Below are 14,666 nucleotides of genomic sequence, written 5' to 3'. Positions count from 1 at the left end.
TTTTTAATTAATTCAATTAAATAAAAAAATTTGACGAGAAAATTTTGTAATTTTTCAAATTATAAGAGACAATTCGTATTTTAAGTAAAATTCAGGCCCAGAAGAGACCCAGCTAGCTGTTGCTATTTCTCACCAAGGATCCTCTAGAGTGAAATTTCTCTAAAGTTTCCTAGAGTACTATATTGTGTGGTTGAGATTTATTGGCAAGTCACATCAAAACACAACGTAGCCTTCTAGGAAAAAAATCGCTTGCTCGCTATTTCTACTCATCCTCATTCTCTCTCTCTCTCTCTCATCAAAAAATGCAGTCACAGATCCTTCCTCTGTCAAACCCATGTGGGACAATGGCAGTGGAGAAGATGTTACTGAGATCGGGGAGGAAGATGTGTCGGTTACTCGGCTTCTGATTTCTCCACAATTTGAGGGGCAGAGGGCAATTGAAGTCAAACCCATTTTTCCTAGTGCTTCCAGCTATATAAGCACTGCCACTGGTGGTTCGAAATTCTTCCAGAAACGACGGCGTCGGACCGCCGGCGAGTCTTCTCTTGCCGGCGGCGGTGGCACGTCGTTTGGTGAGGGCATTGGGGATGCGGCGTCGGAGACCAATCTCATGACTCGGCTTGGCTTCAACCTCTTGCGATATTTCGGGTAAGTATTCTCATTTCTCTCTGCGTTGTTTGATTAACAGAATTAATAGCGAAAATATTAATAATTCCATGAATTAGCATAGAATTAGTGATATAACAATTTATTTTGTCTCTCTTTTTTTTTTTTTTTTTTCATATTTGAAATTATGTTCCCAGCTCATCTCAATATTAAAAATTCGTCAATTTTGTCTGGTTGAACGTCTGCCATATATGTAATCCTGTTAATATATTTGTATGATTCAAAAAAAAAAGAAAAAAAAGAAAAGATCTTCTTAATAAAATTTGCAATTGAATATGAGATTGGGAGACCATGGACTAATAATCGCAATCATACGCTATAATCCGATTAATCAAACATGTGCTCTAGGTTTTATCTATTTATTTATGCCATTTTTTTTTTCCTGATATCTTAATAGTTTAATTAAGGGTTAATTGCAGTTTACCTCTGCAACTATTATTAAATATTATTTTAATTTAAAAATTTACATTTAGACTCTCTATTATCAAAAACTGTACAAAGACCCACCTTAGAGGGAAAAATAAAATAATTTTTGATAGGTGAAGGTTCTAAATGTACTGTTTTAAAATGGAGGAGGGTCAAGGTGATATTTAGTGATAATTGAAGGGTACAGTGTAGTTAACCCCTTTAATTAAGGTATTGAAATGAAAAAGTGCAAATTACACTTTACCACCCTCAATTGTGAACAGTCGTTGTTTTCTCTGCTCAACTAAAAGTTTTTACATGTTGGTCATAAATAATTTCTTATATATATGTATATAAACCAATTCTTACATGACCATTTTGGTCGTAAAATTGGAATTTATAATTTACATACCAATTTTTCGTCATATTTTCATAACAGAATATTAATAGAAGGTTGATATTATAATATATCATAAGATTAAGAAGTAAAATGTAGGAATTTTTAATTGAGGGGAAAGTGACAACGGGCACACCGTAATTTTCCCAATGTTGTCACAGTTGCATATTGACTAGTTGTTTAAGGCATAGTTGATTTATTTACTTATTTTTTGTGTGTTATATTGGTGTTTCAAATTGGATTGGGTAGTAATATGGCTTGAATATGAAAAAATTTTGACATCATATCATTAATGTGGTAGGCACATATCTTGTAACTTGTAAGCACATAAAGGCCAAGAATATATTGATTTTCCAGAAGCCAAGAATATGCTATTATTGACTTACAATTCCTAAATGTGTACTATCATTGGGGTTATTATCACTATTAAAATATGTTGGGGTATCAAGTAGTTGGCAGATGTATTGATTTTCCAGAGACATAATTTACAGTGCAAATATTGGCATAACTATAATAGGAGGGGAAAATGAATTTCTAGTCACAATCTGTCATGTCATGGTTTTTAAATGACAGTTGAACATATTTGGATGATTTTTTTTAGTATTTGTTGCTTGTTTCAAGTTGGTGAGGCTAGAGGAAAAATAAATTCTAGAAGTTGACACTATGATAGTTGCTTGAGAATCAATATATGCTATTCTAAGTAGTTCTAGGATTTTTGGAGTGATTTTGTTAAGTTAGGGGATACAAATGAGGGACAATGAAAGACACAAAGTAGTTATATGTACATCTCTGAACCTTGGGGGTTTCCACTTTTGTCACATTTGTGGAGCCCAACACTTGCAACACAAATCACTTTATATCACGTGTGCATTTGGAGAAAACTAGGGCAGTGTTTGGATTATGGATTTGAGGAATGATTTGTGGAGAGAAAGGAAAAGAGAAGGGAATAATGAAAAAGAAAAGAAAAACTTATACTTTATTCACTTTCCTCTTTACTTTTTCTTTCCCTTCTCAAATTCCTTCCGAAATCCATGATCCAAACACTGCTTAAAAGTAACATATAAATAATAGTGATTTGACCAGGAGATTATGTAACCAATAGGACATGTGAAGAGTGAAAATCCATGACTTAAAGCCTTTCAAAGAGGAGTAATAGATGTGAGTAGAACATTGGCGTATGTGCAATGCTGCATTAAGAAGATTTCACTCCTCTTTGATTACAGTTTTGCTATTTTATTTATATTTATATACATATATATATATATATATATATATTTGGATTAGAATGCTATAATACATGTGACATTTAAAATGTAGAGTAACTAAAAATGCTCTAACATGTAGACATAATTTTTTTTTTAAAAAAAAAAGAAAAGAAAAAAAGAAAAGAAAAGAATGGAGAACAAGAAAGAAAATAAGGAAAATAACTTGCAGGAATTTGTTTCGCATTATTTTTAGTATGATATTCTTGAATTGGAATATCACTTGTTTCCAGTATATTATCAACTTTTTTTGTTTAGATGTCTCTGATAATTTATTTTTATTCAGGGTTGGCTACAGAGGCATCACAAGATTACTTGCCATTGGCTGTTATGCTTTTCTAATTTTCCCTGGTTTTATTCAAGGTTTGCAAAGTTTTCTGATCTGTTACACAAACTCTACCGTGCTTCAACATCCTATAGCTTAATATTGTATTCTTCTACCACTAGTTTTGGCTTTTGTGAATTGTTTGTATTTATAGATGTGCTCAAGGTCATGTTTATCAGATTTATTGATAGCTAAGTTCACTTGTTTGTGTAGTTGCGTTCTACTATTTCTTCTCAAGGCAACTCCGTAGAGGTATAGTTTATGGTGATCAACCAAGAAATAGGTAAATGCTTTGTTACTTGATTTATTTCTTGTGCTTTTGGATGCAACATTGGAATCAGTTTGTGCACATTCTCTCTCATGAATCTCATGGGATGAATCACTAATCAAAATGTAATTGTGCAGGCTGGATCTGTATTTACCTAAAAATACTGATGGCCCGAAGCCAGTTGTTTCATTTGTAACAGGTGGAGCCTGGATAATTGGGTAAGCGATTGCAATGTGTTTGGATGCATGAATTGGCTGTTAAAAAGACAAATTTCAAAATGAACCTTTAATTCGAGGAGATTTGAACCCCATATGAGGAGCATATTCATTTACCAACTCGGATGAATCCTCCGCTGTTAATGCCCCCATTTTAGATTACACGTAATTTTGAATGATGTTTATTTGTAATGAAATATGAAAATGTATCTCATGCATATGGAACGTGACAAAACAACATTTATAATAGCAAGTCAGCAAGCAGACTGGAATCAAAGTAAAACTTCGAAGCTTTTCCATGAAGAGATTTTACATATAATACATGGATTGAGTTGAGTTGAGAGTTAATGGAAAGAAAGAAAGATAGGTTTACCAGCTGGTTGGAGAGTTTTTGAAATGCCTCTTGTATGAATGCTTATTTGTTCTCAACAAGTTCTGAAGCCTTTTGCTGATGCAGTTATAAAGCATGGGGTTGTCTTTTAGGGAAACAGTTATCAGAAAGAGACATTATAGTGGCCTGCATAGATTACAGGTGATATGATTTTACTTCAAGCATAAATTATTGCGTTCATAGTACATACTATCATCTTCAATTCTCCATTTGGATGAAGCTCTCTGATGGGCACATTAGGATTCTTTTATGATATGACCTTGTACCGTATGTACCCATCAAAGAAGTTTTTGTGTTCAAAGCACTGCTAATATTGCAAAGGGAAGCCCACATTTTTTGTTAATGACTACTGGGATATGTGGGTGTTTCCTTAGAATTGAACTTCATTTGAATATACATGGAATTTCAAATAAGTCTATTTGTGTCTTATAGCATTATCTTCTTTTCTTTTCAATTTATTGATACAACACTTATTTAGAGTAATGGATTCTTGAGATTCCAAAGTGACATATTGACATTTGTATTTAATGGCAATTGCAAATAGTGGGATTATTACATCTTCAACATGCACTACAAGAAAAAGCACCTTTGGCGACTAAAAAAAGTCCGTTTTTAGTTGCCAAAAGTCGACTTTTTACTTTCCCCGACTAATTTTTTTAGTCGCTGGTTTTGTCGCGTATAGATGGTCGGCAGAGGTATTGGCGACTAAAACTTTTTTAGTCGCCAAAAAGCATCTCTTTCGCGACCAACATTTTAGTTGCTAATAGTGATTTACACTTTTCAAAATCATACATTTAGCGACTAATCCTTTAGTCGCCAATACTCACTGAATCGCCAACTAATCCATTTAGTCGCCAAAATAAAGACTTTTGGCGACTAATAATTTTAGTCGCCAACGGTGCTTCCGTGAAAAAAAAAAAAAATTACCAACTTTTTTGCTTTTTTTGAGATTCAAACCACGGACCTTCTACTTTGTAAACCTTTACCAACACTCCCTCCACTATGCCACCACAAGATCACATGAATATATGTGCAATATATATTATTTATATAGTATATTGACCCGTATTAATTTAAACCTATATATATAAATATAATTATTTTTATTCAATATTAATTTATGTAAAAAATAAATTAATTATTAAAAAAAAAGGGAGCCACTTTTGGCGACTAAAGTTTTTTTTAGTCGCCAAAAACCTTAGTTTTGGCTACTACCAATAATTTAGTCGCTAAAAAAATTAATTTCCGTCTAAAAATAACCACTTTTGGCGACTAAACTGATTTTTAGTCACCAAAACCACCACTTTTGCCGACTAAACTCAATTTTAGTCGCCAATTGTCCACTTTTAGCTACTAAAAATTTTTTAGTAGCCAAAAACCTTTACATTTGGCTACAACATTTTTTTTTGTTGGTAAAACACCTACAATCGGCGACCAAACCATTTTCTAGTCGCCAAAGCCTATATTTTTGGCTACTAATTTTTTTTAGTCGCCAAAAACCTTCACCTTTGGCTACTAAAATTGTTTTAGTCGCTAAAACCCATGCAATTAGCGACTAATCTGATTTTTAGTCACCAATAAGTACACATTTGGCTACTAAACTGTTTTAGTCGCCAAAAGTCTACACTTTTGGCTACTAATTCAATTTCAGTCGCCAATTGTCCTACTTTCAGCGACGAAATTTACATTTTTGGTCGCCAAAACTGCTTTTTGTTGTAGTGATGTGAAACACACTAAGGTAACAAAACGTAACCTTCATCACCCTTTCGTTACATAATGATGGGCTCAGGACATCTCTGCCCTCCAAAAACTGTGTAACACAAGTTAAAACGATGTAATTTTTTTTCTTTCTTTTCTTTTCATCAGAAGCCGCTTGTAGCTGATTTCAATAATTTTCTACCGTAATCACATTTCGTCACAGTTAATAGTTTACACTGCTAAATAACCAGCTTTGGCTCATAGAACTGTTCTTCTATTGTTTTCTGTCCTAGATGTGAATTAAATAAATCTTCATAGTCCAAATAAATTTCATGGGTAGATTTCTGTTGTTGATTTACCCATTTCATAACGATTTCATGGATGTCATCCCTATGCATGTTTTCATTCAGCATTGCTTCTCTAGTTACGCGGTATTCCTGTAAATGAGCATTTTACACATGCATAAGTACATAAAACTTAATTACCTGTAACACTCTTCTGGCAGAAATTTCCCCCAGGGGACTATGAGTGATGTGATAAAGGACTCTTCTGAAGGTATCTCATTTGTGTGCAATCATATTGCTGAATATGGAGGTGATCCCAACAGGTAGTAACTTCATAAACTTCTTCGTCATCTTGTTTTAATACCCCAATGAAATCATATTGAGAATTCATTTTTGCTAAGCATGCCATATTTTTAATTTTTTATTATTATTATGGTTTCTGTAGGATTTATTTAATGGGACAGTCAGCTGGTGCCCATATTGCTGCTTGTTCTCTCTTGGAGCAGGCGATTAAAGAGGCTGGTGATGTAGAGAGTACTTCCTGGAGTGTGTCCCAGTTAAAGGCTTATTTTGGTTTATCTGGAGGGTAAGTTTATGTCTAATTCTAAGAAATTAGAGTAGAACCTTTTCCCTTTGTTTTTGGGGTAGAAATTAACATGGTGAGATGGTTCAAGTTAGAAGATATATCTACGTATATATATATATTTTTCCGTGTGTGTGTGATTTGTACAACAGAAGTCTTAGAATTTTTTTTCAACAAATATACTGATTGACAAATGTCAACAGGTACAATCTGTTTAACTTAGTAGATCACTTCCACAGTCGAGGTCTGTACCGTTCAATCTTTTTGAGGTACCCATCTTCTTCATTCCAAAGAGTTTGCGGTGGACAAACTATTTTAATAAATAACTTACATCGTGCCTGACATCTCATGTGACCCCATGATTTCTATTACCTGAACAGCATAATGGAGGGGGAGCAATCTATTCGACGATTTTCTCCTGAAGTAATGGTACAGGACCCCAACGTTAAAAATGCAGTCTCTCTCCTACCTCCTGTTGTCCTTTTTCATGGCACTGGAGATTATTCCATTATATCAGATGCCAGGTCTGCATCCCATCCCAAATGACTCTGTATATATAAATAAATATATATATATATATATATATATTTTGGTTTTGGGGGTGGGGGGGGGGGTGGTTGTGTGTTTAAACTCGAATAAGGGGTTGTTTGGGATGACCTAAATAAGTGCACTTTTTATCTTTTTACGAAAAGATATGTAGAAAAGTAGAGAGGTGATGTGATGGAAAAAAGATAAAAAGATGGATTATTTTGCAATTGCCAAACTTGGCCTAAATATGAATTTGACTCCAAGAAGCTATCAGTTTTGGCATAATGAGAAATCAAATATAAGTTTTCCCTAAATAAAATTGAATCCGTTGACTCTGTATGAAGGCTCAACAAAGTTTGGAAGTTCGAACTCTGTGATGTTTTGGGTACTAATGAAAAAATAACATGAGAATGACTGGGTAATGCTTGCTTAGTTTTACACTTAGAAAGGGAACATATCATGCATGAGATTGTTGAATTTGAAACTGCATATCAATACGATTTTGGTATCATCTTATTGATTTCTACTCATCTGTCTAAACATCCTTAACATTTTGTACATGAATCATGCAATTATTATTATTATTTTGATTGCTCAACCTAATATTTAGGGGTTGTCTGGAATGACCTAAATAAGTGTACTTTTTGTCTTTTTACAAAAAGATGTGCAGAAAAGTAGATAAGTGATGTGATGGACAAAAGATAAAAAGATAAAAAGATAGATTATTTTGTGTATGCCAAACTTGACCTTAATTGCCTATTGTTAACTAGTGATTTTAAATTTCACACAATTTTGCATCATATGAAGTCTTTATATTTAAAAAATCTTAGAATTAGATCATATTGTGGAGATTGGTTGATTTAAATTATAATTAACTCATGCATCAGCAAATATTGATTTGTGTGTCATTTTACTATGATTCTGGTAAAAGGGAAGTCGATTCACCATCTTTTGTTAATTTTTTTCTTCTCAAATAACTACATAAATAACTACATAAATTTTTCTGTGTGCAGCAAGAATTTCGCAGGCACACTTCAAAGAGTTGGTGGGAAAGCTGAATCAATTTTGTATGATGGACGGACTCACACAGATATTTTCGTGCAGGTAATCAATTGCATGTTTCAACACTTGCTTTTATTTATTTATTCATATTCTTTTTACATTGTACTTACTATCTTGAAATAATTCTCATACGCTTTTTTCTCTGTGATTTCTGTTTACCTGGGAAAATGCTTTATCATTTTTTTTTTCCCGTATTGTTTGGACTGTATGTCATTTAGGATCCAATGAGAGGAGGAAAAGATCAAATGTTTGAAGATATAGTCTCCCGTACTCATGCTGGAGATTCAGAGGCCCGCGCCAAAGACGCAGTCGCACCTCCAAGAAAACGACTTGTACCTGAGTTTATGTTGAAGTTAGCAAATAGTGTCAGCCCATTTTAGTCTCTCTTTTTTTTCTTTTTTTTTCTTTTTTTTTTTCAGATCAGCTTACCGATATCCCAATTCCATTATTTTCTTGACCTATTAATCCATTCATTGTTGTACATATCACGAAAAAAAGAGTAATGATTCTTGAAATTTAAATTTCTTATGAAGAAAGAGAGAGAGAACAACTGGAATGTGACGTAGTAGCAAATTGTATCTTTTCCCGTTTTGTGAATACGAAATTCTTTTCCTGTTGTTCAAACGAATTATCTTTCAGTCCTCCATTTTTTTTTTTCCTTCATATTTTTAAGTGAAATGCTCTCTCCATGCAATTTGACTGGGAAACATTGCCCGTTGTTCTTTTGTTTTGTTTTGTTTTGTTTTTGTTTTTGTTTTTTGTTTTTTTGTGTGTACTTTTAATCTTAACAGGGAAAAAAAAAATGTTGTATACACCAATTGATATACCAATTAGTGTACTAACTGATAATGTGACATAATTTTAGAGGTTTTGAGTATTTGTAATTTGTATAATGGTGAGGTCAGTAGTAATGTCATAACATATGTTAGTACATTAGTTGGTACATTAATTGATATATGTAGTATCACCACTAAAAAAAAATAAATAAATAAAAATTCCCATGGTTAAGTTTGTGATAAAAATGAATGAATTACCCATATCTCATCCTGGTTTCTCTTAAAAAAAAAAACCATACCCATTACCATATCTTTTCCCCGAGATCATGAGCAATAAATTAGTGTAAAGACAACAACAACAACCCAAAAAAAAAAAAAAAAAAAAAAGAAGGATAAAAGAAAGAGCATTAATTTGAAATTATAGATCATGAGGTCCAATAGACCATGCAAAGAAAATAAATAAATACATAAAATCCAAGTATGAGTACTTATGGTGAGCAAAATTTGATTCCCACAGCTGGTAGAGAATAGCAGAAACTAGCGACGGGAATAATCCGACTTTCAAAACGAAAGATCAAAATTAGTTGTTTTATGTTATGTCTTTAAAACAAAAAAAAAAAGATCTAAGATTAATTTTAGTTAGATTTTTTTGTTTTTTTTTGTTTTGATAGCGGGGTGTTAGGATCAATTTATATAGAGGTGAGCATGATCTGAATTAGTTTGAATTGGGATAAAACTAAGATCAATCCATTATCTACGGTTTCTAAAAAATTGGAACAAATCCAATCCGTTTATATCTAAAACCAATCCAAACCAATCTATTTAAACACGAATTGAATTGGTTTAGGACCACAGATTCACATAATTAATAATAATAAAAAAATATAGAACATTTTAATTTGGGAAAAAAATTAATGTCTAAAAAATTTATCTATTTTACATAATTTTATCTTTAGTGGGTAGAAATTATTTTTAAAATTGAAAAATATTTTTTTTGACATTTATTTTTGTCAAATTAGTTTGTATTTTATTAAATTGATGACTTTCTTGAAATTGAGCAATGGTATTTTCAATTGTCTTTATTTGGAATAAGATTCAAAATTCAAAATCAAATATGTTACAATTGAAAAATTAAAGACCAAAGTGACATAAATCTCAAATTATAGAGGCTGTTAGTATAATTCGTCCCTAATTTTTTTAACTTATATTTTATCCAAAAATTTTAAAAATTAATAAAATAACACATTCTCGATATAAGCAATTTTTTTTTATACGTATGCAAGTTTGGTGTATGCAATTTATATATGTATGCAATTTTTATAAGCAATTTCTTATATGTATGCTGCGTAACAGCATTTTGGAGCTGGCTGGTGATGAATTAGCGACTCTTTTCTTCTGTCAGGGGTGAGTAACGGATATATCGATCCGTCAAAATTGATCGAACCGAACCGATCCGTCGTGTTTTGGACGGATGCGTGATGACGAGCGGATGGTTGCGGATTGATTTTCTCCAATTCGTCAATCTGGCGGACGGATGGCAGATTTGAGATTCCTTTGGCCGCAACTGAATCACCAAACCGCGAACACCCTTAGTAATTTATAAGACTTTGTGTTTTCAGTTTGTTTAAATATTCTGTTTGTGTTTTCAATTAAAAAAAATTTAAATATTATGTTGAAAAAAAATTTTCAACTTGAATATCTTTTTTGAATTAAAAAAAATAAACGTATTATTTATTTATATTTTTTTGTTTTTAAATCTATCTCTAAAAATAATAAATAGAAAATATGATATATGTTAGTTGGTTTTTGTTTTCAAAAACAGATATAGATGTAACAATACAGAGACATACAATCTCTACTACTGCTCTGTTCATGGCTTTGGTGGTCTGAATTGTTTTTATATTTTAAGAACCACAGATTGTAGTACTTAATGTGGATGAGACATGCTGTGATTGTAGTATGTGGATGAGGCATGCAGTGATTGTGATATTCTAAAGTTTCAAACTTTCTTACTTTGGATGAGGCATGCAGTGATTGTAATATTTTTTAAAATCATTAACTGTAATATTTTCTTCTTGTCTTTTTTTTTTTTGAGGAAGTGCACAAGTTGAATTATGTTGAAAATTTATAAAATTTTAAACCGCCAAACCGATTCCCATCTATTCGCCAAACCGCCAATCCGCTCAATCCCTATCTACCGAATTGGCGGACAGATGCGGATTGATTTTCTCCAATCCGCCAAGCTGGCGGGCGGATGGTGGATTGAAGGTTCCGTTGTCGTAACCGACCCGCGCCCACTCCTACCTTCTGTCTCAGAAAAGAGAAAAAGGGAAATATTATGTACACATCTTTTAAAAAATGTATATTATATGTATTTTTATTTTTTAATTAGGATCCTATATGCTTTATAATTAGGGGTGCAACTCGGGCAGGTTCAAGCGGGTTGGAGGTTTACCCAAGCCCAGCCCGAATTATATTTGGCAGTGCCCAAGCCCGCCCAAGCCTGACCATCAACCCGAGCATGGCTGCCCATGCCCGGACCAAGCTTCATAATTCGAACTCGAGTTAGCCCGAATTGCCCGAATTTCACGAGGCAAGAAACAGCTTCTGAATTTTTCCATACAACAAACAGTGCTTCATTATATACATAAATTCATTAGTCCATACAACAACCTTAAATATCATCCCAGCCACAAGAGTCTTAAAGAGAGGGAAGAAAGAACAGATGAGGTAGGGTTTTTTTATTTAGTTTTAATTTGATGGTCCAAATAAAAGATGCTAATTCAAGGGCCAAAGACCAACCAAAAAAATAAAATAAAATGAAGGGCCAGCTATTTAATTTATTTTATACATATATTATATAATTTATATAATATATTAAATACAATTCGAGTTCGGGTTACTCGGGTTAGCCACTGACTCTGTCCAGGCCCCGCCCGAATTACAATTCGAGCATCAAAAATTTGCCCAGGCCCGTCCAGATTACAAGATATTGTTGCCCAAGCCCTAAAAAAACTCGGGCTGGGCACGGGTTGCTTGGGTTGAGCTCGCCCGAGTTGCACCCATATTTATAATAAGAAAATGATATAATTTTATACTTTTTGAGTCGTAATTAAAAAATAAATAAAATTATTATAACTAAATACAATATGAGATATAACTAATGAATTTATAACCAAATATGAGATATAATTAAAGAATTTATAAGTTATAATTAAAATAATGTTATAATTTCTTTTAAAAAAATCTTAAATAAAAAGACTGTATTGTTGGGTTCGTGGGGCTCATTACGGGTTCCGTTTTGAAAATCTGATCCGTCAATGTGTAGAACTCGTTGAGTACAATATGTCTGTGAAAAATCACGTTGATCGGATATCGATAACTATGTGATCAAAATAGTTTTTTTATCAACCGTTAATTTATTCACCGTCTATTTTTTTTTACAAAACTGATTTGATCACATAGTTATCGATATCCGATCAACATGATTTTTTACTAGAATATAGTACTCGACGAGTTCTAAATATTGAACGATTAAGATTTTCAAAAAGGGACTCGTAGTGAACCCCCAACGGGTCCAACAGTACAGTCCAGTCCGCCAAAGCCAGACCCTTGTATATAATAACTGTTTTGATTCCAAATTCTCACACCTTTTCCACTTCCTTTCCCTCACATTCCTTCTTTAAAGGGTTTACCAATTCATGATTTATTCTGTACATACATAATTCATAACTTAGGGTTTCATAAAATTCCCCATCAATTCAATTCAACCAAGCCACATAAAGCTGGCTGATCGATTGCATAATATGATGACACTAGATGCATTACCTTTGGTCAAGCAACAAAGATTTGCTAAAGAAACATTGGAAATCTTTGCTCCTTTGGCCAATCGGTTAGGGATCTCTAGTTGGAAAGAGAAACTTGAAAACCTATGCTTCAAATATCTCTACCCAGATGAGCACAAAGACCTCTCCTCCAACCTTATGAAGTCCTTTGACGAGGCAATGGTTGCTTCAGCTGTAGAGAAACCAGAGCAAGTTCTCGAGGATGCAGCCATTTCTTACCATGATCTATCAGGGAGGCACAAAAGCTTGTATAGCATCTATGTCAAAATGATGAAGTACTTACTCTCTCTCTCTGTCTCTCCAAGCACAAATGCACGCACATCTTCAAAGAAAGTTGCTGAAAAACATTTAGTGGGGCTCTCTATTGAGTGAATAATGTGACAGACATAAGTGGTTGCTTTCAGTTGTCTGACTGCCGAAATAATTCAATGAGGCTGGGATCTAATAATAATAATAATTGAAGAAGAAGAAGAAGAAGAAGAAGAAGAAGAAAAAAGAAGAAACAACAACAACCACTGCTATAGTTAACAAAAGTGGCATTATTACCTCATTATGGTTGTGTTGATTTTGTGGTGAATTTTGGAAATCGGTCCTGCTGGAGACCCCCAGCAGGAGAGACCCCCAGCACCCCCACCTCTACGTGGGGGGCTGGTAATGGCCGAAAATCAAAAAAAAAAAAAAAAAAAAAAAAAAAAACAGTTTTTTGGGCCAATAGGAGAAGACCCCCAGCACCCCCAGCTGGGGGTCTAAGGCATTTTTCTTTTGGAAATTTTGGTGCATATCATTAATCCTTTTGTCGTGGCATTTTCTAAATTAGTTAAATTGATTGAGGAGATAATAGCATTTGATCTTGTGCAGAAAGAAACTGACCATGGATGAAATTCATGATATTCACGGTCTACGATTGATTGTTGAGAAAGAAGAAGATTGTCACAAGGCATTGAGAGTTGTTCACCAGTTGTGGTCCGCAGTACCCGGAAAGTTCAGGACTACATAAATCAACCCAAGTTTAATGGGTATGTTATATATATCTCAGAGAACACGTAAACGCGTATGTGATTATTTTGCTTCTAAATTTGATCTTAATTTGTAGATACCAATCTCTACACACTGTAGTGATGGGTGAGGGCATGGTTCCACTTGAAGTTCAGATTCGAATGAAAGACATGCATTTACAAGCAGAGTTTGGATTTGCAGCGCATTGGAGATACAAGGAAGGTGATTGTAAACACTGTTCCTTTGTGCTTCAAATGGTTGAGTGGGCCCGTTGGGTTGTCACGTGGCAGTGTGAGACGATGACCAAGGATCGATCAATAATTTGCTACACAGACTCCATCAAACGACCACCCTGCACATTCCCTTCTCATTCTGAAGATTGCTCATATTCCTATAAAGTGAACTAGTATATCACCCGTGCTATGCATAGATTGTGTTTAAATGTAAATTGTAATTTTTAAATGTTTTTTTTTAATGCCTTTGTTATTTTATTTTATATATTATATTAAAGTTTAATATTTTGATAATAATCATATGTATTAGACTTTTCAAGAAATTAAATGTCTTTTTTTATATTATATTATATTAAAGTTTAATATTTTGATAATAATCATATGTGTTGGACTTTTCAAGAATTTTTTTTTTATGTTTGTTTTTAATGTATTAAAGTATTATTATGAAGGATAATAATCATATGTGTTGGGACTTTTCAAAGAATTTATATGTGTTGGATTTCAAAGAATTATTTTTATGCTTGTTCTTAATGTATTAAAGTGTTATTATGATGGTAAAACTTGGGGGTTGGGAGAAGTTAATAAATGTTAAGGTTTTTTTTTTTTTAAATAAAAAAATCAAGAAATTTAGATTGAAAGATTGGAACTCTTACAAGATTTGGGGTTAAATTTTTTTTTTTTACTTAATATATAGTATAGATTGTGTCTCTGATGGGCCTGTCCTTGTCATTG

The 14,666-nt window shown here is 33.2% G+C and overlaps 1 protein-coding gene and 1 pseudogene across 4 annotated transcripts; both read left to right on the top strand.

Moving 5' to 3' along the window:
- The first annotated feature begins 261 nt into the window (after window positions 1–261).
- LOC114261689 (isoprenylcysteine alpha-carbonyl methylesterase ICME) lies at window positions 262–8,708 on the top strand. 3 transcript variants are annotated; one of them, XM_082870989.1, is made up of 11 exons: window positions 264–648; window positions 3,017–3,093; window positions 3,269–3,338; window positions 3,461–3,541; window positions 3,996–4,070; window positions 6,133–6,234; window positions 6,357–6,497; window positions 6,698–6,763; window positions 6,875–7,018; window positions 8,036–8,126; window positions 8,303–8,708. In XM_082870989.1, exons 1-11 carry the CDS (start codon window positions 335–337, stop codon window positions 8,462–8,464), a joined length of 1,323 nt encoding a protein of 440 aa, XP_082727115.1. In that variant the 5' UTR covers window positions 264–334; the 3' UTR covers window positions 8,465–8,708. The 3 variants fall into 3 exon arrangements, with proteins under 3 accessions (XP_082727116.1, XP_082727115.1, XP_082727117.1); XM_082870990.1 differs by lacking the exon at window positions 6,698–6,763 and having other exon boundaries at window positions 262–648; XM_082870991.1 differs by lacking the exons at window positions 6,698–6,763; window positions 6,875–7,018.
- A 3,497-nt stretch (window positions 8,709–12,205) lies between these two features.
- Window positions 12,206–14,257, top strand: LOC114261690 (putative GTP diphosphokinase RSH3, chloroplastic; annotated as a pseudogene). The gene is made up of 4 exons (XR_014331223.1): window positions 12,206–12,223; window positions 12,598–12,980; window positions 13,564–13,721; window positions 13,799–14,257. The product of XR_014331223.1 is annotated as a putative GTP diphosphokinase RSH3, chloroplastic (transcript).
- The last annotated feature ends 409 nt before the right edge of the window (window positions 14,258–14,666 follow it).

This window comes from Camellia sinensis, chromosome 5 (genome assembly GCF_055761805.1).
Source record: "Camellia sinensis isolate YWXY chromosome 5, ASM5576180v1, whole genome shotgun sequence".
Lineage (NCBI taxonomy): Eukaryota > Viridiplantae > Streptophyta > Magnoliopsida > Ericales > Theaceae > Camellia > Camellia sinensis.
Note: the sequence above shows the minus strand (reverse complement) of the source record. Positions and strands in the feature narration are given on the sequence as shown.